We start from the raw sequence: 26,867 nt of genomic DNA, 5'->3' as shown, positions 1-26,867 counted from the left end.
TCCTTACCCCCTGCACTGCTCTTCTCACCTCCAAACTCCACAGCTGTGCTTCCTAAACCTTTTGGTTTTGTGAGTCACAAACCCCTGTATCCTCTCTCCAGAAAAATGCACACAGCACAGCCAGTCTGTTTGGGGGGCTTCCTGAATCCCCCGTCCTGAGACCTCCATGACCTCCGTGACCCGGCCAAGCCTCCAGGTCAGAACTCTCCTCTCTCAAGAGCTTTCTCTCTTCCCTCCAAGATCCCGGGACGGACTCCTCCCTCGCCCTCCTGGAGCTTGCAAATACCTCCACCCTGAAGTAGCTGTTCCCTCTCGTGCCGTAGGTGAGGGCCGGCTTCCCCTGGTTGATCCACAGGTTATCTGAAATGACGACGTAGTCTACACTGGAAAAGAACCGGTCCTTTTCTTTTCTGACCAGTTCCTCCAGGGCAACAGAACCGGCTTCTTCCATGCCTTCGATGATGAATTTGATATTCACGGGGAGATCCTGAATCAGATTAACAACAGAACAAACCATTCTGTCAAAAACTTGCACAACATGCCCATTCATCTTTTCGGATCCAGAAGTAGTTCACGTGTGACATAAATACACCACCACACACATTCAACGTACGGGTTGTCCATATACCCAACGGCTCCATTTATAACAAAGGGGTCAGACCTAAGACCAGGAAGCAGAATTCAAGGGAAGGCCCAGCGTACGGCCTCCAGCATGACCCATCGATTCAGCATAGACCACAAAGGACTCGGGGAAGGAATTCCTACCGAAAAAGCAACGTCTACACTTCAGGGCTCGGCTGGGCCGCCACAGAGATGCGCACCTTCCTCCCTCTCCCCAAAAGGAACCTTTCAAGAAAGGTTACTCGATTACAAATCTTTTTCTGTTCTCGTAATTCTGAGCGTGATAAATGAGAACTCCTTCCTTTGAACGACTGTCTAATGTTTAAGCCTCAGGATAATTTTTATTTCAAGTATCTGTTATTTTTCAGCTTTGAGTTCAATCTGCCTTTTAACTTATTCAAAGGCTTTGATCTTGCAGCAAAATGGAACTCAGGTTTTTCTCTAGCTAATATTAGGGCACAGAATAGCTCCTTTAAAATTTTTACAATGTGCCTTTCCCCCATTCGGTTTTGATCTTTTTGTATCTTTATAATTTATAACTTCATATCTTTGAGAGCCACATGAAGAGGAGAGGTCAAAGTCTTTTCCTGGAGCATAAAACATGCACAGGAGAACTCTAGAAGTAATTCCATGCAGATAATCGATGGCACAAACATACTAATTAGTTTTAACGAGTGGGATTGACTCACCAAAGATTAACAAAGGCAGGATGAGCGGAGGATTATATATTAGAAATTAAGTGACCTTCGGTCATTCAGTTGGTTAAGGGCATTTGGGGATAACGATTTGTTCAAATGTATCCCTTGGGTACATTTATTTCTATGTGTCTTAAGAAGTTAAGCTGAAGTTCTGAAATATTAATATTTGAAAGCTCTTTATTAACATTTAACTAGAAAACAATTGCTGAGAAGTAGTTGGAAAGCTTAAGAATTTTCTGGCAAAATGTGATTAACACAACACAAGCCAGTAGCTGCTACGTGTTGGGGGAGGCAGACGGCACAGCTGTCTGCTCTGTCACTGACACCCAAGGCGCCCGAGACGAGCTGCTCCACTCCTCGGCCACTCACCTACCCACCTATGCGGTATGGGTGTTAACAGTTGTCTGCCTCTCGGTGAAATTAGCCACTGAAGTGAGGTGCATTTGCGCGCTCGATAAGCAAGACACAGAGAGAGGACGGGAGGGCAGAAGAACAGGAGGGCACCAGCAAGGAAGAAACCACACTGCAAAGGGTCTCACACTCCCGGGCTCGGAGCTCCTCCTACCTGGGACTTCATCTACTCCACTCTAGGTTCCTAAGGTCGAGGGGACTATTCCTAGTTCACACGTCAGGTAAATGAGGCTCCAAGAGATTAACTGATTTGTCCAAGGGCAGTGAACATCTCTTCTGTTTTTTAATTTTTTTTAATGTTTTATTTATTTTTGAGAGAGAGACAGAGACAGAGACAGAGTATGATCTGGGCAGGGGCACAGAGACGGGGGGAAAGAATCCACAAAGCAGACTCCAGGCTCTGAGTTGTCAGCACAGAGCCTGATGTGGGGCTCAAACCTGTGAACCATGAGATCATGACCCAAGCCGAAGTCGGACGCCCAAACGACTGAGCCACCCAGGCGCCCCTCTTCTGTTTTGTTTGTGATCGTGTGCATTTCAGAGTTGAAATTTAAAAAGCAAAGCAAACTTTGGTCTTTATATATAGGAACTTTATTATAAATATTGCTTTCTCCCTTGGAAGGAAGGAAGGAAGGAAGGAAGGAAGGAAGGAAGGAAGGAAAGAGACAAATAGAAGGAGGGCGGGAGGGAGGAAACAGAGAGAGAGGGAGGAAGGAAAGAGATAGAGACACAGAGGAAGAAAGGAAGGAAGGAAGGAAGGAAGGAAGGAAGGAAGGAAGGAAGGAAGGAAGAGAAAGAAAGAAAGAGACAAGAGAGAGAAGGAGGGAGGGAAGGAAGAAAGGAAATAAGGAAGAAGACACAGAAAGAATGTAGAAAGAACTAAAGAAAGAGAAAAAGAAAGAGAAACCAAGATCATGTTAAACACTCAGGGCTTATTTAAGCAGGTATGACAACTCGGGAGGCAGCTTTGTAGGGGGTCAACGGGACCCAGCCAGAACAATGGGCTCACTTAGGAAGCTCGTCTTTCTCAGTGAGATACAGCAGTGGAGTCAAGAGCAGTTACATCCCTCTCTTCTGCTCTGTCTCAGGAGAAAATGAACTCCTGAAAGAGAAGCCCCTGGCAGCTGATGAAATTGCCTCTAGGAAAACATGGGGCAAAGTCAGGACGTGGTCTGACGGACAGGATTTGGAAGAGGCCATCCAGGAGGATGGGCTGGCTCGCTCTGCCTGGCACCTGGACACAGACCCCTACTTCCCCAGGTCTCCTTGGAACAGGCTGGATGGAGACCCACACAGCGGGACCCCCACCTCGAGCCTCCTCTGTCCTAGACAGGGTGTGCTGCTCTCAGAGCCTTTGGCTGGGGCTGGGGTGGGGACGACGGGCAGAGGGCTGCTTCCTCTGTGACTGGTAACACCTTCCTTTTTGCCCATGAAGTCACCTGATGGGCCCCATTTCCTTTTTAAATATCCAATCTTCAAATGGTTAATTCAATGAAGTCATGTGAGCAAGAGGAGAGGAAGGTAGAAAAGTTACACATTTCGGTCCCACAAAATCCTTCTGCACTCCAGAGGCACAGAGCTAATGCTTTGTGGAGCCCAGACAGGAACCGAGTGTAATAAATGTGCATGTCCCGGAACCAACAGAGCCAACCCAAGCTTCCTTCTTCTTGTAATACCGCATCGAACAAGATAGGTGCAAAGTGTCAACGCTATGACTTAACTTAGACGTCCCATTCCAAACTGCACTTCAAGGAATATTCCACAATGGACGCCTCATAAGTAAGTCCTGAGAAGAAGGGAAGCTCTGGCTCAAAGGGCCTTGAAGAACTTCCTAAAACGCCGAGGCCATCTCAGTGTACCCAGAAACCCCAGGGCCATGAAGCAGGTCCGGTGTGAGCTAGGGAATGAGGCCAGGACCATGGGGACCTGTATTTGCAGCCCCTGGACCTCTCGGGTGTCTGGGGCACAGTAGGTGCTCTGAACTTAATGCACAGGGAGAAGCCGGCAGGTGGCTTTCCTTGGGAAGTGCCTTAGGAGTTGGGGTGTAACGGTGGTGCCTCCCCTCCTTCCTCTCCTCTCTTCCGTCTCCATTTGAAACGGCCCCTCCCACCACGTCTAGGCCTAGAGCTGCCTCCTCTCCAGGAAGATTCCCTGAACTTGCAGCTGGCTCGGGCTCGGCGTGGGGATTTCCCAGCCTTCCCCAGAACAGGGAGCACGGACAGGGGCTAGGAGCCAAGGGCCAGGCTCTCCCTGCCATCATGCTCACCAACTCGACAGGCTAACTCAGTGCCAAATGGAAATACGCCATCAACTAAACAGTGTTGGAAAGCTGACCACCCAAATCAATGCCCTCATTTTTACAGAACAGAATCTGAGGCCCAGAGAGATTAACTCTCTTGCCCGTGGCCACACGGCTAGATTGAATCCTCTGTTTGGAGTCTAACCACATTTGTTAGTAGGAGGAGAGTGGCGTGAGATGAAACCACCCTTGGAGAACATCGCATGAGACAGTTAAAGATGCAAGCTTGGGTCCACCAATGCCATCCTCCGGTGGCCTAAAGAGGAGGTCCCCCTCCTCAGAGCTGCACTCCGACCTTTCCATGCCCTGACTTGGACACCTATTGAAACCACTTTTCACACAAATGGAAAGAGATCTGAGGATTCAGACAGAACGTCACATACCAGAGAGTTCTATCTTGATAATCTGTAAAGCAGCTAATATGTTCTTTAAAGTGCATGTCTGTCTCTATTAATGAAGCCATATCTTGTGTTAAGGAGGAGGAGAAGACAAAAAAGACAAGCTAAAGTAAGATAAAGATAAAAGAGACAAGATAAAGATAGGAGACCAGACAAGAGAAAGATAAAAAGACGAGTGCAGCCTCCTCCTGTGCTTTGTGTTTTGTTTTTAACTGTGGACAACAGCACAGGCTCAAAGTACAGCACCACCCCTGCCCCAGACCAGCGGGCAGCCTCAGAAAGTCCCTTTGTTTTCCCAGGCCTCAAGTTCCTCATCTGTGAAGTGGGTGTGACGGTAACCCACACCCCTGGAGACTGCTGGGAACAGAAGAGGACACAGCGCAATTTTAAGCTTGGAGCACCGTGACACAAAGCACGCTGGCTTTATTGTCATCGTCATCCTCATCTTTGTCATCCTTGTTGTCATCATTGCCCTCGTCATCACTATCACCCTTGTCCTCGTCATCATCGTGATCGTCATTGTCATCATTATGTCCTCACCATCGTCATCATCATCATTGTCGTCATCATCAGTGTCCACATCGTCATTGTCATTGTCATCACTGTCAACATCAATGTCCACATCATTGTCATTGTCATCATCATGTCATCATCACTGTCATCGTCATCATCCACATCATTGTCATTGTCATCATCACGTCATCATCATCGTCATCATCATCATCATCACTGTCATTGTCATCATCAATATCCATATCATCGTCATCGTCATCATCATCGTCATCATCACTGTCATCGTCATCAATGTCCACATCGTCATCGTCATTGTCATCACTGTCAACATCAATGTCCACATCGTCATTGTCATCATCATGTCATTGTCATCATCGTCATCATCATCGTCATCATCACTGTCATCGTCATCATCAATGTCCACATCGTCATCGTCATTGTTGCCAATCGCCATCCTCGTCATTGCCATCTTCACTATCACCACCACCTGCACTGTCATCATCACCATCATCATAATGGTCATCATCATCAACGCTGTCACCTTCACTGCCATGATCGTCCTTGTCATCATCATCATTGTGATCATAGTGACCAATGCCGACAACATCCCCTCCCAAACACAGCTGGTTACCTACTTCTTCCAGGGCTCTGAAGGCACTCACAGCATTAATCCACGCTAAAACGGGGCCCTTGTTGTCTGTTGCTCCACGACCATAAAGTTTTCCTTTAAAAATAGGGGAAGGACTTTGAGAAAGGCACAGACACCCCTGCCAAGCTGAGCAAGTTAAAAACAAAGGTAGTTTTATGGGTAATCATTTTAACAGTACTTTCTATTTTTCCAGGCACAAATCGTGCTTCGAGATCACCATGTCTGATTTCTTCTGTACAAACAGTATGGCCATCAGCTAATACAAATAATACAATAATGTATAATTGTAATAATACAAACTAATTTGCAATATACAAATCCCTCTGGCCTTAATAGGAATTAGCCCTTTTAGCCAAGCTCGCTGGAAAGGACCTGCGGACCTGTTGTGGAATGCCATGTAACACAGCCTCTCCTTTCAAGAGTTTATAATTCGCATGAGAATGAAAACAGGGTATGTGTGTATCTCCGTTAACCTTTCTTCTTTTCTTTAAAAAACATAATTTCACTCAGTACTTTAACAAAGGAAACTGTGTGACCCGGACGACTACCTTCCTCCCAATAACCCCCATCTTGGGAGTTAACTCGCCCAAGAGCATGCATCACACGAACAGCTGTAGTTTATTTCACAAATGACTAACAGCCAGCCTTGTTGGACAACTGGTAGACTATAAGACTGGCAGCATTTTGTTGATCCCTAACGGTGACAGGGGATAGGAGTCACATCTTTAGTCCCCGAGCCTTGTAGGCAATCCCTTATCCACAAAGAACCCAACACTGATGCATCACTGACCATCCACTTCCGTCAGCGTGTAAGGGTCTGTGAGCCACCCATCTTCCTGTCTAGCAGGCTGCACGTCCAAGTGGCCATAGAAGCACACGGTGGGCTTTTTTGGGTCATTTCCCAGTTCGGCCAGGATGATGGGAGGTATCGGGAGAGTCTGACCATCAGGCAGCTGCAGAAGAAAAACAGGTCACATAAAAAAAATAAATAAATGTTGTCTAGTTCTCCCAGAAAATTCAGACATGAGAGTAGGAGTCCTGTTTTGTTTCTACCCATGGTCTTTTGTAGAGCCCACACAGTTTTTCTGATCATCACTTTATCTACATTTAAAAAGGGTACCATGAGCCACTTAATTAAAACCTAAAACGTAATGAAAAATACTTTTTTAGATGCACGGTGACAGTCAGCTGAATCAAACATGCTCTTCGGTATGAACTCAGACTCCAGTGGACATGGTTCTGGAAAACAGACCATTCAGGGATTCGTCAATGCTGACGCAGGTGCAACGGCACTTAGATGGAGGATCGCCATTTGTGACAGAGATGCAGTAATAAGCCGTAACTCTGATGCAAGACTGGGTCCTTTGAGAAAGGTACATTTGAATGTAAGGGAAAGGACGGTTTGGGAGTAACTGGAACCACACGTGAAGGATGTGAATAGAATACGGAGGGGGGCCTTCCCAGTCCTGACACAACGAGAGATCGGTAACACCATCTCGTCGGGGACAAGATGTAATTCTTCATCTTTACTGGGTATGAAGATTATAGGGGCGTTTTTCTGGAGGATCGAAGCCAGTTCCAGTCTTGCCACCCCCACGGGAAGCCATGGCTGACGCCCAGGGAGGTGGCCTCGCTCGTGGCGGGGGAGGGGCCATCCAACCTGCTGAAAGCCCGTGTCCACGGAGTCCACGCTGGCACCCAGGCACCGAAGCTTGTCTGCAGCCAGGGCCATCATTCGGAAGAGCTCTTGCCTGAGGTGGGGCACGGGCTGAACGGAGTCACTCTCTACGGCCACCCACTCCTTAAGTATCTGTGAGGAAAGGCGACAAGGTGATTTGCCTGAGGAGTGTCATCCACACCCGCTCTGGGCGGGGTGCTCCTCACTGAGACGTCACTCAGGGGTAGGGGACACCAAATCTCTAGCACTCTTCACCTGACCTGAACACTGAGCTGGCAAACAGGCAACACCCAAGATGAACTGCCAGACGGGCCGGTAGAGACGTTTGCTGTGTAAGGAAGAATAGGCTAGGACAGCTTGGGCACAGGGTTGCCTTCCTAGACAGCTGCGCCTGTCCTCCTTGGATCCACAGGGTGCACAGCAGGGCTCCTGACCCACCACTTCTGGTTTAGTAAGAGCCTGGAGCAGCTGTCTGGTGACTCTGCTCCAGGACGCCGGGCCTCCCACAAGGCCCCGGAGGCGCCTGGCCCTCGCTGCTCACTCTGGTTAAGCATACGGTGGCCTCGGCTGGGCTGCAGGGCTCCCTGACCACCCTTGGCATACGGGTGTTGTGGTCAGCCCCCAGCACCTCCGGAACCCAGTAGGCCGCGTATCCCGGGGCCTAAACTCAGGCCTCCGCAGGCAGACAGCCTTGCCTCCTGCACCGGGTTCTGCCCATTCGAGCTGGACGGACAGCACATGTCCCTCATCCCCATGAGGAGGGCAGTGCTCTCCACCTGTGGGCAGTTGTGCGTGTGATACCATCACACAATAAGAAATGTATATTTTGACCTTTGTCCTGGGCTCTTGACCAGAGCCTCTAAAACCTTGGTAATTTCCTATGAGATGACGGTGCAGGAGTATCTTTTGTTCAGAGACTGGGCTCCTGAAAGAGAGCTCCCAACCCCCTTGGAATTTCCCGGGAGGCAGGAGCATATTTTGTTCTAATGAGGCAGTTCTAATGGGCTTCTGGATGGGGCTGGTCCCCAGAAAGACCACGCTGTGTTTAGAAGCTTGGGGCTTCCGACCCCAGCCACATCCTCTGGGGAGGGAGGGGCTGGACATTGGTTCACAATCGATCCTGCCTTCGTGAAGATCCTGCCTATAAGCGTCCCTGAAAGTACAGGGTTCAGACGTCTTCCAGGTTGGTGACTGCATCCGCGGCCCGGGAACGAGGCACACCCCAACCTCAGGGGGACAGAAGGTGCTTCCAGACCGTGCCCTCTGTGCCTCTTCACCTGGCTGCTCACACATACCCTTTATCATGTCCTTTATTACATAACATATGACAACCGTAAGTAACTGTCTCCCTCAGTTCTGGAGCTGTTATAGCAAACGATGGGACCTGAGCGGGAGTCACGGGAGCTGTATGGAACCTGTGGGTAACTGGGGGCTCACTACCTGTGACTGGCATCCACAGTCGGCAGTGGGGGTAGGGGGGTGACGCTCGTGCCAGGCAGGTGGGTCGGGAGGGAGCTGGACTGTGGATGCCCCCTTGGTGTCCAGAGAGCTATATAGTTGCTTGACATGTGGGAAATGCACACATCTGGCCACACAAGAGAGGGAAGCCAAAAAGATAACAAGCATTCCTTTCTGCGAGGATCAGAGAAGATGGTGACACATGACTTATCTCAGAGCCTGGGCCCAGGCACCCAATCAACACCAAGTAGTATTGAATTATCAATAATAATCAATCACAGGGGCGCCTGGGTGGCTCAGCTGGGTGTCTGACTTCGGCTCAGGTCATGATCTCACGGCTCATGAGTTCGAGCCCCGCGTCGGGCTCTGTGCTGACTTTAGTATGAAGTATGTGGCACTTTTATTTAGTAACTGGACCTGAAGGAATATTGTGTTTTGCACTCTTAAACTGACATTTATAGAACAGAGGCCTCCAAGTAATCCCTAAAGGCAACGGACTGGGTACGTGTGAGGAGGCTGCAGAAAGGAGAGTTTGGGCTGAAACACCCAAGTCAACATGCGTCCACCACACATTGTCCCCCATTAATTCCAAGCGACACCGGAGTCCCCAGCTGGGTTTCAAACACCCAAGAGGCCTCACGTGAAGTAAAGACACACACGAGTATGAGGAAGGATTCCATGAAGGTCAAGTGTAGGGCCAGCGACCTGGCCATTCATCTTGTGTGTCGGCACGAGACACGAGCTTTTCCCATCTGTCTGCCCATGAATACGGCCAACGCCGGCTGGTGGATCCAGCATACGTACACTGAACGTGAATCGTGTGTCAGACATGGCGTGCGGGCTCGGGTACAAAGTCCTGTGAGATGTCACAGAGTTCCCGGGCCGTGGTGGACACTCTCACGTGTCAAGGGGCCAGAGGGCCAGCGGAAGAGGAGGGGACTTTCAGGGAGACAGTGGCTACAGCCCATGCCTGCCCCCACCCTCTCTGCTCCCAGGCCCCCTCTCCCCTTTCTCCACCCCTCCCACTCCATCTCTTCTCCGCGAGATGTATGCCCTGCACCATGTGCAGTCCGCCATGCACTGGGTTAGGAATGGAGCAGAGGATTATAAGGGAGGAGATAAAGTGCACATTGCACAAGGTCTACACAACAGCTTTGACAGTGACCGCGGCAGAACTCTGGACCTAAAGCTTGCTGCAGCCAGGTGGTATTACCCTGGGGTGGTGTCACGGGGGGATGAGTCTCAGGCAGGCTCTGCAGGAGGAGGGACCTCAGCAAGGGCCCCAGTAAGGGAGGAATGGGCACTCTGATGACGGTCCAGGGTCAGCGTGGGCTCAGCAGGTGTCAGCACTACGCGGACAGCCGTGAGAGAGAGAGATAGCACGAGCTGGGAAGGGGCAGAGAGGGAGGGGGACAGAGGATCTGAAGCCAACTCCAGGCTCCACGCTGACAGTGGAGAGCCCGACACGGGGCTCAGACCCACAGACCGTGAGGTCGTGACCTGAGCCAAAGTTGGATGACTACCCAACTGAGCCACCCAGGCACCCCACAAATATTTCTTAGTTTAATTCAGTGAAGACTCAAGGGCATTTCAAATGGAATTATGTTGTCAGGCAAAAAAAAAAAAAAAAAAAGAAAGAAAATTCCACACCTCCCAGCAAATAACCACTCACCCAGATACCCAAAGGGTATGCCATTTAAGCGTTTCGTGTGTGTGGTTCCTCCTACCTGTACAAACTCATTCTGGTGGAGATCAATGAACTGGAAGACCCTCTCCAACAGCCCGGAGGGTGGTGGGGACGGAGAGAACATGCCTCCCTCGAGCAGCAGCAGGTAAGCCAGGAGAGAGGTCACCTGCAGTGGGCGACAGGGGAGGGACATCAAAGATAAATACCAGATTTTGAACCTTCGACCTTTCAAATACTTCAAGAAAGCTTATGTTATCCAACACAGCTACTCCCGGTCATTTGGACTAAAATAACAAAAGGTAGTAGAACAGGAAATAAGAGTTTTTGCTGTATCTTCACCAAATCACTTCATTTTCAACGCTGAAGAATTTTAATAAGACAGAAACCAAGTGAACCCGTTCGTTAACATGCCATCTTCCCTGTTGGCCCTCTTCCCATGAAGGCCAGTCAGTGCTCCGCATCCCAGGCAGCAGCCAAGGGCAGTGTTTGTGAGAGAGAGAAGTGTGACGCAGTTTAAAAAAAAAACAAAACATTTTTGTGTGATCGACCAGTTTATTAGAAAAAAAAATTTTTTGTAAGGACTCTCTAAAATCCTGTGTGGCATTGTGGGTTCCTTCCATCTGCTCCTGAGGTTAGAGTCCCTTAAAAAGAAACTTACAAGCCATGCGGTAAGGACATCAAAGGCCTGGCCATCACTTAGACACCATTAGCCCCACCCTCCACCTGGGAGGCCCCCCCGGCCCTATCTCTCGTCTTCCCCGAGAACTGCTCTGGCCTCTCTGTTTCCATCCATGAGGGGTCCCTCCTTCCCTTGCCTGTAAATGTGAGACCCGCTAGAGACCCCAGTTGCCCCCCTCCTCCCTCCGCAGCTGTCCCTCCACCCCGATGGTGGGCTCCAGGCTGGGCACAGAGCAGAAAAACTGGTCTGGATGAGGGTAGGACTACCAGGTCAGAACTAAACTAATCATCTTCTTCCAAACCAGCTCTTCCTTCTGGACTTTTGTACATTTTTACAATAGATCCTCAGCCTACGGTTCCAGGCACCAGCACAGCCAAGGTGAGGACTTGTGTCTACAATATAAGAAACTACAACTCAGTAATAAAATACAAATTAACCCGGTTTACAAATGGGCAAAGAATCTGAATAAACATTTCTCCGAAGAAAATACACAAATGGCCAACAAGCACATGAAAAGATGCTCACCATCATTAGCCATCGCGGAAATGAAAATCAAATCAAACCATAGCAACACAATTCACACCCACAAGGATGGTTAAACCCAAGAAGTCAGATGATGACAAGCGTTGGGGAGAATGTAAAGAAACTAGAGCCTTCATGTGCTGCCGGTGGGGGCGCAAAATGAGGCAGCTGCTGTGGAAAGCAGTCTGGCAGGCCCTCAGATGATTAAACAGTTGCCATATGACCCAGCAATTGCACTCCTAGGTATACACTCAGGAGAGATGAAAATACATGTCCACACAAAAACCCGTACATGACCATTTATAGCAACATTATTCGTAACAGCCGAAAGGTAGAGATAATCCCAATGGGCATCGATGGGTGATACAGACAAGATATGTTGCTCAGCCCTAAAAACAAATGGAGTACTCATACCTGCTACTACAGGAACGAGCCTTTAACACCTTGCTAGGTGAAACCAGACACAAAACGCTACAGATTGTCCAGAATAGGCAAATCCTGAGACAGAAAGCACGTTGCTGGTTGCCTAGGGCTGGGGGGATGAGGGGAGATGGGAAGTGACTGCTCACGGGCAGGGTTCTGTTGGGGTGATGACAGACAGGTTCTGGGATTGTGACAATGACTGCACAAGTCAATATACTAAAGCCACGTAACTGCACCATTTAAATGGGCGAATTGTAAGATATTAAGTTATAGTGCAAAACAGTACAGCTGTTGCAGAAACAACAAGTATAAGCACTCATTCAGTATACCACTGAGTAGGAGAATTGTCCATAAAGGAAGCAAGGTAGTGGGTAACACGGTGACAGTGAGCCGTCCTCGGTCAAGAACGGATTAAGAACTTTGTCCAGTAGGTGGCGCCAGTGGGCCGTTCGTGGGCTCCCTTTGCCTCCTATTCTGGTAGGAACACAGCTGGATCCAGCTAGGCTCTTGTGGGGCAGAGCCAAAAGCTGAAGGCTGTAAATAAATCAGGAGGAAGGGACTCCCTGAGACCCACAGTGGCAAGAAGATGGAGCTCTGAGCACCCAGGAAAAGCCCTTTGAAATGGAGTAGGCTATTTTTTCCACCTAAATCAATATTTGAGCTTTTATTACCCACTCATTCAATTTCCAGTAAAAATTATCTGCTGCTCCTCTCTGATGAAAACAAAAAGGGCTTTTTGAAGAAGAAAAGGGAGCCACAGGCAAAGGGGAAGAACTGTGACCATAAGGCCTGAGAACATCTCCATTTCCCCCCTTCCCAATGGGAGTCGTATGCCAAGGACTGACCTTCCCAGAAGACTGCTCCTGGTGATGTGGCCCGGACAACAGGGGTCTACACCACTTCGCTTTCACTCCCCCTCCCCGCGGAGCACGTGGAGCGCTGCTGTCCTTTGCTATCAGGCCCACGGAGTGGCTCGGGGCACCAACCCTGCCTGTAAGATCTGGGGCCGACCCAGGCTGCACCTCTGCTCCTCTCTGGAGCCTCTCAGGTTCCTTTATCTGTGTGCTTCCCTGTGTGATAGTCAAGCTTGACCTTGAACTAATCACCCAACAAAATTCTGGAGACTTAGAAAGGCTATTCCTGACTTTGGCCTTGGCAGAAGGAAGAAAGTTGCTAGAGAAGGAGAAGTTGAAGAATGGGGTCAGGGGTAGAGCCGGGAAAGCCCTGGGGTGTTTTCTTTCGGGGAGCAGGTAGCCCAGCTCTGGGCTGCGGGGGCCCGTCACAGAGGAAGCCTTGCTTGCTAATTCCAGCTAGTTGTTCCTTGATTTAGAACAAATTTCCAAGTGCCCCAGTGCTGACTCTTATTTTTAAACACTTTACCTTTAAGACTTCTCAAAGTCATGCCCAGGTCTGTGGTGTAACCACCCCCAACCCCAATCCAGCCCCACCTCCTGAAAGTCTCCCCTCCCAGTCTGTGGCCTGGCTTCCCACCGGACAGGACGCAGGCCTGTTTCTACTCTCCTCTCTCTCTGCTCCGCCAACAAGTGGACAAAGCCGGGTCATCGTGCGCTTAGCCCACGGCAGCCTGGAAATCGCCAAGGGCTGCCTTCACCAAGGGCCCTCCCCTCCACCTGCCTCCAAAGCAGCAGGAGCCCTGAGAGGGGGCTGGGGAGGGGGCGGATGTGGATAAAACCCACCCCCTCCCCATTTGCTGTCCTTGTTTGATTCTGACTGTTGAACAGAATAAACGATAGAAAAGGAAACTGTTGCCGCCCACAGAGCCTGGGCCAAGCTCGCTTCCTCCCACGACACAAAGGCCCATCAGCAGGGCCTACTTCCCCTTGTGAGCAACTTCAGTGCGGGGCCAACGTGCACACATGCACTCTACTCACCACGTCTCCTGGCGTCCCGCGTGATTGCTCTACAGGGCCTGCCTCTGCCCCGGGTCTGCTTGGATGGATTTGTTACAACACGGAAAAGAAGGCTTTATTCACCTAGTTAGTCTTACCATGACAGGATTAAAAATAAACCCCCACACCAAAAAAAAAACAAAAACAAAAACAAAAAACCCAGGTTTTTCTGCCCCTGCCGGCATTGAACTGAGCCAAGTGATCCCGGCAGAGATTAACTAACTCTGACAGCAATTGTCCCTTGAAGAATGAGCTGGAAGGGGGCGTGGCCTTCAGAGGGCAGCCTGGAGGCCCTCCAAGAGGAAGGAATCGGTTCCTAGGGGAGAACTCCCCAGCAAGAACTCCCAAGAACTGGGGTTCCTCGGCCAGAGACCGCCCGAGGGGGAGCTGCGTAATCGCAGACAGCAAGGGCTCAGACACAAACAGGAAGCGGGCCCCTGACCCTGTGCTCTCAGGAGGCCTGAGCTCCTGTACACAGCATCCAGCCCTCTTCGGCCCCAAGGCTCTGTGCACAGTGCTCCCTCCTGGATGGCAGACAGCCTGTCCAATAACCGAGCTCCCGACATCAAGGGCGCGTGTTTTCTCCTTCCCTCTGGTCTTCGCCCCACGTGGGCCGCAGGGAAGGAGAAAGCAGGCATCGCCCGCCTGTGATGTCACTTCAGACAGGACTCTTGTCACCCTTCTTATTCCCTCCAGGCTGGCCAGGGATCTGGGCCTCTCCAAGCACCAGCCAGAAGGAAGGCCCGCTCTGCGCGGCTGCCGGAAGCCCACCAACACCTGCAGACACGCCAGCCGTTTACAGCACGAGGGCAGACGCCGCGGACAGAGACGGTGAGGCTGTTTCTCCCACAGGCAGGTACCCGTGGAAGTCCCACGACGAAAGTCACGGTGCGGTGGCTGCAGTGTCACCATATGGAGCTGCAGAGTGGCTTCTCCAAGACAAGAACTTGTCTCTGACTCCACACCTACGCCAGGCCGTGGCCTTCAACTCGAGGGGTAAGGGTGTGACTCCCAAATTGTCAACGCTGGTGTGCCCAGCACTGGCCAACTGAGTATCCTAAGACGTCCTGGCTGTGGTTAGACCACAGCCACCGCCTCCTTTTCCTTCCTTAAATCTCATTTGATTGACTTTTTCTAAGAGTTTTCACAGGATAAGTCTAAACCGCCTACAGGAGTGACTGAACGATCTCGGGAACAACAGATGAGATCGGGGTTCGGCGGCGGAAGGGAAACACCCGGAAGCCACAGAGGGCACAACGTGCGCACTGGGAGCCGGGGAGACCCAGGCCGAGCCCAGCAGCTGGGCTCACGGGGGAGGACAGAGGTGCTCCGGGAGTCAGAAGAGGAGCCCGGTGCAGTTCAGCCGGCATTTTTTCTTTCTTGGTCTAGAAACCTGTAATCGCGTACCTTCAACTCACAGAAAACTTGGTGTGCCTTCAAAGCATGGGGCTTTCCTTGTCCTTCAAGGCTGGGAAGCAAGTCGGGGCATAAAGGGAAGGGCGGATTCCAGGCGTGGCTGCCTCCTGGAATAGTCCTGGGGGCGGCTCTTTGGACGTGAACAGAAAGTTCAACAAATGCAAGTTCAGGCACAGGGCAGTCCCAGGGGAGGGCAGGGATGGACCCATCCCCAGTATTAGCGTCCTGGGGCTGCGAGAGCAAAGGGCCCCAGAAACTGATGGTCTCACAGTTCCTCAAGCCTGTGGCCAGCCGTCCCGGGGGTCCCTGGCTCCCAGCTGCACCCTTCAACCTCGGCCTCCGGCTTCACCGGGCCCCCGCCCTCTCTCTCTTCAGAGGGACACTAGGCAGTGGCTTCAGGGGACACCCACTCCAGTATGACTTCATTTTAACCAATTACATCTGCAAAGACCCTACTTACAAATAAGGTCACATTCGGAGGTTCCGGGTGGACGTGAATTTTGCCCCTGTGCACCTGCTCTTTATTTTCTTATCATTACCCAATATTCTATATATTTGCTTACTTAATAATTATCTGCCTGACTTGCTAGAACTTAAGTTGTATGAGGCCTAGGACTTTTGTCTCCCTGATCTCCACCTCCCTCAGTGCCTGTCACAGAATAAGACCCCAAGCCATAGTTAGGGACTGATTCAACGCAGAGTCCTGAAGGTCGCCGGTTGCGACTGATCTTCACGGACGCACTGCTTCTTGTTCCACACTGTGTAGAAAAAACGAACTTTGTCTACTGATAAAACCATTTCAGCTATAACATGAATAAGGGAAAAAGCCAAAGGTAAATCTGGGCAGACTGCGTTCACTCCCAGCCATCCCAAGCATCTGGAGGGTTTCCTGAAAACCCACAACTGGATTTGTTCCTCGCTCTGTGTCAGGTCCTCCTGGCCTCCCTCCATCATCCACGGCCGGGCAACCCCCAGTTGTCCCCCTGCAAGACGCCAGCTGCTCCCGCCCCCTCCACGTCCGCAGCCGGTACCCCACGACGCAGATGCCCATGGTCCGCACCCCTTCGTCCTAAAGGATTTCAGGTTTTCTCTTCTTCCTCAGCGTCCTCGGCTTCACTTGCTCAGTCTTCGGCGTCCTTAGCTGGAGACTCAGCCCTTCTTCTCTCCCCCCGATTCTGCATCTCCGCCGTTCCCGTTATTCTTTTTCTAGAAGGACTAGCGTTGGAGCCTTTCACTCTGTCGTACATCCAAAAGCTCTCTCAGCTTTTCTTTTTTCTTTTTTACTTCTTTTCTCTTGGCTCAGCTTCTTGGGCAGAGCCCTGCCATGCTTTCCAGGTGACTGGTTCCCTCTTTGTGGCCCTTTATGCACTTCCGTGAACCACTGAGTTTTTCCAGGGACGAGTTTTCATTTTCAGGACCTCTAATAGGTTGTGCTTCCTTCCTCTCCATCTGCTCTTGACTCCTAGGTGCCTCCCACATGAGATCATTGATTTCTTGAAGAATTTTAAACAGACATCGTTTGTATCCATTTTAAACATGTTCTACTATTTGCATTTCTGAGGATATAAACTCACTTCCCAATAGATTCTGTGGACTATCTTTCTTATCATGAGTCTTAGCCACTTGAGGACCTTTCACCTGCAGGCTCGCCTTGAGTGGCAGCTGTTTCGTCCTCCTTCTCTGTAGTATTTCTGCCTAGGGATGCTGTGGTGGCCCCCACAAGGTGCTCGAGATGCCTGGTCCAGGACCAGCTCTTACGGGGGTGGCTCGGCATTCCCAGACAGGGTGCAGTGGGGCTGGGGTGTGCCACCAGCAGGGACACCCAGCCGGTCCCTCGACTTCTGCAATGACACCGGCTCCGGTTGCCCTCTGTGCCTGGGCACTTCGGGCCCCTGTCACTCCCCGGGAGTCTCATTTCTAGATGCCGCAGCCTGTTTGGGACCCAGAGTCCAGCAAAGCAGCAGCTTCTGCCCCTGCTCCCCACTATAAGTTTTGTTTCGTTTTTGTTCAGTAGGGATATTTATTACATTTCTGAGTCTATTAATTAAATTTTAAAGCACATATAATTGGGGTATTTGAAGTGGACAGGACAGCTTAAAAAGTGAGGGGAACCTGCGTGATTCAGTCAGTTAAGCATCTGACTTCAGCTCAGGTCATGGTCTTACAGGTTCGTGAGTTCGATCCCCGCGTCGGGCTCTGTGCTGACAGCTCAGAGCCTGGAGCCTACTTCGGATTCTGTGTCTCCCTCTCTCTCTGCCCCTCCCCTGCGCACACTCTGTCTCCCTCTCTCTCAAGAATAAATAAACATTAAAAAAAAAAAACAGGAAAAATGAACTCATAATGAATCTTGATCAGAAGTCCCTAAGTGATTTCACTTCCCGGAAGGAAGATCTCCCCAGCCTGGCCCCATGCCAGCCTCATATGCAGCGTCCACCCACAGACTCACCAGAAACTTTCCCAAATCCGTGGAGGGTGGGGTTAACGTGGAAAGAAAGCTCCCTGAAAAGCCCTGTGCTCTGATCACTGCGCCTTAAAAGGCATGAACATCCGTATCCTACCTACCCTCAGCCTCCAAGCCCAGTACACGGGATATATTAATAACTGTGGGCCCAGCACCGTGAGCTCGGGACATAAATCAAGGTGCAACGTCAGTGGGGGCTTTGGGCTCCGTCATTGCCACAGGCCAGAGCTCCTGCAGAGGCCCTTGGCTGCAGCACAAGGGTGTAGTCAGGCAACAAGATGTAAACTGTAAAGCTGAAGTCTGTTAGTACGGCCAACTCAAGGAGCTCCTCACTGTCTTTGGAAGCTGCACCCGTGCTCACTCCCCCAACCTGTGCTCACTCCCCACCACCCGTGTACACCCCCCACCTGCGTGCACTCCCCCCGCAACTTTGTACGCTCCCATCCTCCACCTGTGTCACTCCCCCGACTGTGTGCACCCCTCCCACCTGTGCTCACTCCTCCCGAGCTGTGCACACTCCCCCCATCTGTGTGCACCCCCCCACCTGTGCGAACTTCCCCCCTCCACCTGTGTGCACCCCTCCTCCCTCCACCTGTGCACACTCCCCCCCAACCTGTGCACTCCCCCTTACTTCTCTTTCACAAGCTCCCCACTTCCTCAGGGTGCTCTGCCTCCCATTCCTTCAGGGGGACACAGGGAACAGCACCCCCAACTTTATGTGCCCGTGGCTGCCAAAGCCGAATGTGGTCCTTTCAGGGCCACGCATATTCCAAAAGGCGCCTCTGTTCCAACCACAACTCTTCTGAATGGGAAGGATTGTAATCACTTGAAAGTGCAGTTGAGACACAGGACACTTGAGGACTTACAGGGTGGCAGGGAGAGGTGCTCTGGGGACAGGAGGCCCTTGCACCCGGCAGTGTAGGAATTACCTACTGTCCTGTGCATGGAGCTGGAGAGGTGGAATGGGACTGTCCCTGTCCTTCACTGCCTCCTCCCCAGAATTAGTGAGACTGAACTAAAACAGCTGGTGGGGGCTGGGCTCTACCCCAGAAGCAAGCCCCCAGCTGGTCCCCCCAGGCAGGAGCTCGGGGCAGGCGCCCCTACAGTGCCAGACTGGTCCACCCCCCTCCACTGTCCTCGCACTGCGACCCAAACAGTGCCTAGGTTTTATAAAATATGACTGGTTACAAAGTTTCCAAAATCTTTTTGGAAACTGGAAACCTTAAAGTTATACTAAGTTAAACGATGGATATTCATTAAATATCCAGACCATTTCTAAGATAAAATACTGAAACACTTATAAACATAGATTTATCTACTTTTGGCTTCTTATTACAGACAAAAGAGACAAAAGATATGTGAGTCTGTTGGCAAATACGTTCTACATTTGGGAGGGAACCTGTACCATGAGGGAGCATATGCCTGTAGAAATTATGAAGTGATGTCTTCACAAAGTTGTTAATCTACTGCAGAATGTGTGTGTAACAACTAGTTCACAACTGCTTGCTTCCTGGTGTTCACTAGATATTACAGTTACGAGGCTTAAAGATTCTAATCTACATAGGTAAGGGAAACTAAGAATAATAGGGTAAAGAAATAAACTCTGTACATAAAGTACACAGGAAAGTATTACGTGTTTTGGGTAAGAAAATGTATTTAACGAATGAAAATGTGTCCTTATTAAAAGAAAAGAGGAATTTTGTCCTAGTTTAGGGGTTATCTAAAAGCTATTTCAAAATTTAAAGAACAGGAGAATTGGGCACGTGAGTGGCTCAGTTGGTTAAGCATCCGACTTCAGCTCAGGTCATGATCCCACGGTTTGTGGGTTCAAGCCCCGAGTCAGGCTCTGTGCTGACAGCTCAGAGCCTGGAGCCTGCTTTGGATTCTGTGTCTCCCCCTCTTTCTACCCCTACCCTGCTTGGCTCTGTCTCTCTCTGCCTCTCAAAAATAAATAAAAATGTTAAAAAAAAAAAAAAAACAACACAGGAGAATAATACATAAAAAGAAAACAAGTATCAAAAGCTGGGGAAAAAAATAGAGTAACAGAGAAAATCTTATGTTGTGTGGAAACTGGCTAAAATTAAATGAATTGATTACAAGGGTTTTTTTTAAGAGCTTTAATATCAACAGTGTGCCTATGTAAAACTAGAATGTATTATTCTTCCTCTATTAAAAGGACAAAATTATCTTGGATTATTGTAAAAGACTGTTCTTTCCGTGTTGAATAATCTGCCTAGAAAATAAAGATTATGTGCCTTGTCAAAATAACCCCCTGCACTTCCTGGTGTCATAATCAGGTCTTTGATTACTTAAGAAAGTTGAATCTTCTCAATAGTAAAAGAACTAAAGGTTTTGTTTTGTTTTTCAAACCAGGTAACTTTCTGGTCTGCCCTTGACATTTTTAAACGGTCACTCTGGTTAAATAGATAACCAAGTATTATTTCACAGTGACCTCTGATCATATTTAATCAAGTTTTAAACCTTTGGACATTTTTGATAACTTCCAAAAGTCAAATTCTACATGAAGTCTTTTTGATCTAGAACCAATATTGGAATTTTTCCAGAGGGTCTCTGGAAAATATCAAGAATTTGGGAGTGATATTAAATTATAATTAGGCCCACTGGACATGTTGGATTCCAGGAGAAGCAGTGTCAAACAAAAGTGATGTTTAACCTTCTTTAAGTTGTATTTGTACAGGTGTATGTCACTAATACAAGTATTTCAGAAGTTGTATAAAATTTCTAGAAATTTATCAATGTTCTTACTGTATGTATAATCCATCATAATTCCAATGTTTACTTTTTTTTTCATGCTTATCGATTTGAGAGAGAGATAGAAAACAAGTAGGCGAGGAGCAGGGAGAGAGGGAGAAAGAGAATCCCAAGCAGGCTCCACACTGTCAGTGCAAAGCCTGACGCGGGGCTCAATCTCGTGAACCATGAGATAGGAGGCTTAATGGACTGAGCTACCCAGGGGCCCCTCCAACGTTTACTTTAAAATGCTGTGTGCCTCAGAAATAACCAAATTTCCTTGTCAATTCACTCATTTTAAAATGAGCTTTCAACACATCTTTACCCATGGTCATTTTTAAGTCTCTGTCATCCTCAGACAAGTTGCTGTCTCACTCTGATCCTTCTCCCAGAACACCTGTGATCCGCCGTAGCAAGGACACTCCACGGTGGCGTCCCTCAAGCCCTGAGACCCTGCCACGTGATTGCGCAAGGATTTCCAGAATAAGAGAAGGCTGATGCGGTCACAAAACCTCTAACCCAGAATCAAGCAAAACAAACAGTTAACTACATGGGTCTCAACAAACCGATGATGATGATAGTCATTTTTTAAACTTTTTGTTTGAAATATCACTGTCTCCTTTAAGATTTAAGGAAGCCCTTTTTTCTCCTTAAAAAAAGTTTTTTTTAATGTTTTATTTATTTTTGAGACAGAGAGACAGAGCATGAGCAGGGGAGGGGCAGAGTGAGAAGGAGACATAGAATCCGAAGCAGGTTCCAGGCTCTGAGCTGTCAGCACAGAGCCCAACCTAGGGGGCTCGAACTCACGAACCGTGAGATCGTGACCTGGGCCAAAGTTGAATGCTTAACTGACTGAGCCACCCAGGCGTCCCCTTTTTTCTCTTCTTAAGCTATCTATAACTTACAGTAATCTGATAAATTATCTTTGTAAACAGGAATTAAAACATTTATGCTTTTCTCCCTGCCTGATCCCTCTGGAATCTGTAAACTCTTATTGAGTGTTCTTATTTCCATGGCAATATAATTTAATTGTATACACACACACACACACACATATATATATGCAATGTATATAATATTTCTATATAATACATATATACATGCAAACTCATATGTTAAATAGTAATGCATTGTCCTTATAAGAAAATATAATTTAAAACATTGATTACCAAAGCCTTGACTGGAATGTCATACTGGAGAATAATATGCATATAGAATCAGATATGACCACTTTTAAGGAACTAAAGTCGACCTTATCTAACCAATAAAGCCCCCAAAACCAGCCTGGTACCTTGCTTACAGGGTTTCCAGCCTTACAAGTAAGTACATGTAAGTAAGGAGGCATATTTTCTGGCAGATTTTAGGAAACTTAAGATATGAGTGCCATGTGATATCACTTACATGTGGGATCTAAAAAATAAAACAAAGGCACAAACAAACAGAGTCTTAAAAATCAGAGAACTTGTGGCTGCCAGAGGCTGGGAGGGGATGGGTGAAATAAAGAGGATTAAGAGGTTAAAAACTTCCAGGCACAAAATAAGTAAGTGACAGAGTTGAAAAAGTACAGCATAGGGAATATAGCCAATATTACCGCGATAACGTTGTCTGGTGACCACACTTATGATGAGCAACGGGTAACGTCTACAACTGGGGAATCACTATGTTGTAGACCTGAAAATAACACCGTATGTTAATTATAATTCAATAAAAAAATTAATTAATAAGAATATATATTGGGGACCACAGAAGAGAGGAATTCACCCACATCTGTAGGTATTACAGGCAAAGAATGATGACAAGTCCTTGGCTTAGCTTCCCGGTCTAGAGAGACTTCAAAAGTCTAATCTGAGATTCTTTATTGAAAGTTCTGGTAAAGCAGACTTAAAAAGAGCCTATGTGACCAGTCAGTATTCTTGTTGCACTTACGTAAATTATCAGGCCAAGTGTAATGGGACTAGACTCACTTTACAAACACATTAATCCTACTGTGATCACATTTGACCGAAATGGGGGTGACTGTAGAGAGAATATTGTGTTTCAGTACAGAACTGCAACACATTCATTATCAGATCCTAGACCTAGTCATTGTCTTTGAGGTTCTGTTATCCACCTATAAACTAGGCTGGGCCCTGAATTTTTCAGTTTCCTCCAATAGCTGGCGACAACTCTCCAAACTAATGTTTCCAATTTTCTCCCACCCTTCTGACTTGGAATTGCTAAAAAGGAAAACTTCCCTTTCTTCCCAACGCCCTAGAAACTGAAGCTGGACAACTTGATACAAACCTCAGAGAAATCACTACACCGGTTCATGTATGGACAGCTTTTCTCGTCTGCTGCCGGGTGGGCCACTCAGGAACTTCACCAGAACACCCAATGCCATCACCGGTCACACCAACCACAAAGCAGGAATTCACTAGACTCACACCCACTCCACCATCTAAAGATGCTCCAAACCCAACATCCAGAAAAATCTCAACTGATCTCCCTCTAGACTAAAAAACAGAGTCTGGAGTTTGTCCTAATCATAAACTTTTCTCTCCTTAGAAATGCTTCTTGTTAAGTAGCTGACTGCCTGCACCACAGGGAGCCCTAGAAGAGATATGAATAGACGAAGGGTTCCTTGGGGCTGGAGGTGGGCACTGGGGAATAGGAAGAGATTGATAAGGGTGCAGGATTTCTTTTATGAGGTCATGAAAATATCCTAAAATCAGCTGTGGTGATATTTGCACATATCTGTGAATATACCAAAAATCACTGAATTACCACCTGAAATGCAGATTCCTGGGCCTCCGCCCCAAAACTATGCACACGAATGTTGGTGGGGTGCGGGAGAGTTCAGGGTTTGGTGAGAAATGTCACCAGATGTCACCAAATGTCAGGGTTTGGTGAGGATTGTCCACACCCTCCCTCGAAGTTGTACCTTGCTTTCTGCGTTCAACAGAAGTTCTGCTCTGTGGTTTTATTACGAATATTGGTTTTTGTGGAAGAAAAAGCGAATATGGACAAGCACGCTGTCATATGTCCTAGCTCGCCCACCCGGAGCAGCCGTGGGGGCCTCAAGTCCACACCCAACTCCACTACTCACGCAGCACAACTGCATTCCGGGCACTGCAGAAACTACTGGAAAATCCTGCAGATCTCACCTCCATCAGGTGGAGACGATGAGCATCTAGCACACCTGAAGTGGCTCATCTCAAGGGCCACCCGGGCATCTGCCCTGCCCACCTGGCACACCGGCACGGCACACGCTCTCCTTGGACAAACGCAGTCCGGCACCCTGTCCTCTAGACTCCGGGTGTCGGAGGATCTACTCACCATCGTTCCTAGTTTGGGATCCTTTGGGCTGGAGTTCCGCAGCCTCTAGAAATTCCCCTGGACCTCAAAGGAAAGGGGAAAAGAAGGTCTTATCAAGGCCCTCAGCTGCCCAAACTAGAGATCTCTCTGTAAACTGCCTGGCTGTACTCCCACCGCCACCCCCACAAAAGACAAGGCTGGCACAGTGGACCGATTCACGTTTGGAAAACAAAGGTGCTTCAGAGATATTCATTCAGTCTGAAGGCAGAGGAAGGAACAAGGCATCTCATGTGCACATATAAAGGGATGAAGTAGGGGCCCAGAAGTCATCTGACGTTCCTGAAGGCCATCAGGGCAGCTCAGGCAGTGTGACAAAACAGGTGCTTCACCGCGTACGTGTGGAGGGGCTGACCTGTGAGCAGGAGCAAGTGCGTGTGCCCAAGGCCAGCAGAGCTGACACAGAGGCAGGGAACACATCCTACGACGTTGGGCAGGTATGGGAGCCCCTGCTCTGTCATCACGGGCCCTCAGGAGGAATGTTACGTATGAGCTAGACCAGCATCGCAGGCCCCGAGGTAGCCTGCTCGGGCTGTCACAAGGAGGTTCCATAGGCCAGTGAATGCAACAAGAGAAACCTGTTCTCCCCCAGTTCCAGAGGCTGGGAGTCCAAGATCAAGGTGTGGGCACAGTTGGTTCCTTCTAAGGGCTGGAAGGGAGAAAATCTTCCCGGCCTCTCAGCTTCTGCTCCTTGCTGGTGGCTGGTGTTCCGCATCTTGCAAACACATCACCCAATCTCTGCCCTTACCTGCACATGCCCTTCTCCCTGTGTGCGTGTCTGTGTTCAAATGTCCCTCTTTCATAAGGTCATCAGTCCCATGGGATTAGGGCCCGCCTACTCCAGTATGGCCTTGTCATAATTAATTGCATCTGTGAAGACCCTATTTCCTAATAAGGTCAAGTTCTGAGGTAATGGGAATTAGGACTCCACTGTAAGAATTTTGCAGGGGGACACAATTCAATCGCTAACAGGCTATGTCTCCAAACCAGCTCAAGAGATCTTTCTTTTTATGTTTTTAATGTTTATTTATTTTTGAGAGAGAGAGACAGAGCGTGAGCAAGGGAGGGGCAAAGAGAAAGGGAGACACGGAATCCAAAGCAGGCTCCAGGCTCTGAGCTGTCAGCACAGAGCCTAATACGGGGCTCACATTCACGGACCGTGAGATCATGACCTGAGTCGAAGTCGGACGCTTAACCGACTGAGCCACCCAGGCGCCCTGAGAAATCTTTCCAAACACACCAGACTGTGAATCCAAATCTCCAAGGGTTGTCCTGGTCAAGGTTGGTCCCTGATCTCTCCCCACGCATGGTTGGGGCCACAGGACCATCTGCACCACACATCTGGCTCAACGTCCACACTGTTCCCTTTCAAGCAGGCTTTGGCCATGACCATCTGTTACTCCAAGGAACTTCTTTCTTACTAAATAACTGTTCAAGCTGCACATTGAAGCAGCCTGTCCACCAAGGCCATTTCAAACACAGGTCAGTGGAATTCTGCAAACCATCTTTCTATGCATCACTCCATATAGGGGCTGTTGTCTTACGACAGATTGACAGGTTCTCCTAGACGCAGGTGATTTATGATGCTGACTGTGAACCTGGTCACGGACGGTACCAGGCTCCACTGACTGTCCGAGTCGGCCCACAGTCATGTGTTGATGGGAAACGGTGCAAAGGAAAAGAAAGGAAGGCGTGAACAACGTTGGATGAGGCTTGCTTCCTGATCCCCACACAGCAGGCTCCCTGAAGCCGCCGGGACTGATGCAGATGTTAAATAAAGTCCCCTCAGAAAACTGAGTTAACAAAGTGTGCCCCACGGATCCTTCCTCTATCTGATGCCACGCAGTCTATTTTTCTGATTTCCTTGGGACAAATGTGATGGCACGCCTACGGAGTGACGGGAATTTCAGCAGGCACATTTCCTGGCCCTGGTGCAGTTACAAGTGGCCACGTGACCCCTCCCGAGAGTCAGAGGCACGTGGAAGGAACACGGGCGAACTCTGGATTGTGCCTGAAAGCCCAGGCTGAACTACGGGGGGCACCGGAGCAGCCACCAGGGGCCGTGACGGGACAGAGCAGCAGGAAGCGGGCCCCCAGTGACAGAAGAGCTGCCAGCAGCCCGGCCTGCCCGCGCAGACCTTACGAGGACAAACGTGTACACGGTCGTCGTGGCGAAGCCTCCGGTCCCAGTTGCCCGGCCTATGTCCTCACTAATACACGTGGTAAGGATTCTGACACGTCTGTCATCTTCTCCTGACACTGTTACCGCAAGGAACGGGCAGACTGAACTTGACCTTCCCTCCGTGACGCGGAGACGCTCCAGTCCCTTTAGGTTCAGGTCTGAGGAGCTCCTCTCAGCTCGTGGCCTTCCGGGTCAAGGATGTGGCCCTGTAAGTGCTAGCTTTTTCTACGGGAGACCAGCCAGGCGGTTGTGTTTTTGTTGGTGGAGTAAGACAGTACGGACAAGCTTTGGATTTCTGCAGTTCGGAGGCCTCCCCAGATGCAGAACAACTTCTGGAATGCTCACTGATGAACGCCATCCCCTCCGCACCACATGGGGCTCTACCCCCCGACTAGAAACCAGAGCTAAAGCGCAAAGGCCCGGAGCGAGGTGGCTCAGAGGGCCGAGCCGCACAAGTGTCCACGGTGAGTGAGTGGCCTCAGAGGCTGTCCTCGGACGAGCTTCGCAGAGGGGTATGGGTGGGCCAGGGGAAGATGAACAGGGGGTGACCCGGACCCGAGGGCTCTGCGGAGGAGAACCCAAGGAGTGAGGGTGAGAGAGGCCGCGGGGCTCAACGAACCACATCTGGTGTCACCAGTCCGCTCTCCTCGTGTGGGTGGGCGAGGAGCCCCTCCCCCCACCATGAGCCCACATAGCCACCCACACCCCCTGCAGAGGACGGCGTGCTCTGCGAGTGAGGGCAGGGGCAGGGACTCTCCCA

At 49.5% G+C, this 26,867-nt stretch overlaps 2 protein-coding genes across 2 annotated transcripts in view; one reads left to right on the top strand and one right to left on the bottom strand.

Moving 5' to 3' along the window:
• Positions 1-14,066, bottom strand: part of CNDP1 (carnosine dipeptidase 1) — a 28,929-nt gene extending 14,863 nt beyond the window's left edge. The window contains exons 1-6 of the mRNA XM_015080416.3: positions 13,929-14,066; positions 10,453-10,578; positions 7,250-7,399; positions 6,380-6,542; positions 5,576-5,664; positions 287-487 (exon numbers count right to left, since the gene is read on the bottom strand). Of these exons, the coding sequence (XP_014935902.2) occupies positions 287-487; positions 5,576-5,664; positions 6,380-6,542; positions 7,250-7,399; positions 10,453-10,536 (687 nt within the window). The 5' untranslated portion in view covers positions 10,537-10,578; positions 13,929-14,066. The remainder of the gene's footprint in view (positions 1-286; positions 488-5,575; positions 5,665-6,379; positions 6,543-7,249; positions 7,400-10,452; positions 10,579-13,928) is intronic.
• Positions 14,067-14,447: 381 nt separating this feature from the next.
• Positions 14,448-15,912, top strand: LOC128312396 (uncharacterized). Its single transcript, XM_053206041.1, has 2 exons — positions 14,448-14,942; positions 15,086-15,912. The coding sequence occupies exons 1-2, from the start codon at positions 14,597-14,599 to the stop codon at positions 15,343-15,345; spliced, it is 606 nt and encodes a 201-aa protein (XP_053062016.1). The 5' UTR covers positions 14,448-14,596; the 3' UTR covers positions 15,346-15,912.
• The last annotated feature ends 10,955 nt before the right edge of the window (positions 15,913-26,867 follow it).

The sequence above is a fragment of the Acinonyx jubatus genome, chromosome D3, assembly GCF_027475565.1.
Source record: "Acinonyx jubatus isolate Ajub_Pintada_27869175 chromosome D3, VMU_Ajub_asm_v1.0, whole genome shotgun sequence".
In the NCBI taxonomy this organism is placed as follows: domain Eukaryota; kingdom Metazoa; phylum Chordata; class Mammalia; order Carnivora; family Felidae; genus Acinonyx; species Acinonyx jubatus.
The sequence above is the reverse complement of the archived record's forward strand: the minus strand, read 5'-3'. Positions and strand labels throughout refer to the sequence as shown.

Bases quoted from the DNA above. Each gene is read 5' to 3' on its own strand.
- LOC128312396 (XM_053206041.1), top strand. From the start codon at position 14,597: ATGTCACTTCAGACAGGACTCTTGTCACCCTTCTTATTCCCTCCAGGC. The intron at 14,943-15,085 runs GTAAGGGTGTGA...ACTTTTTCTAAG, and splicing joins CGTGGCCTTCAACTCGAGGG to AGTTTTCACAGGATAAGTCT.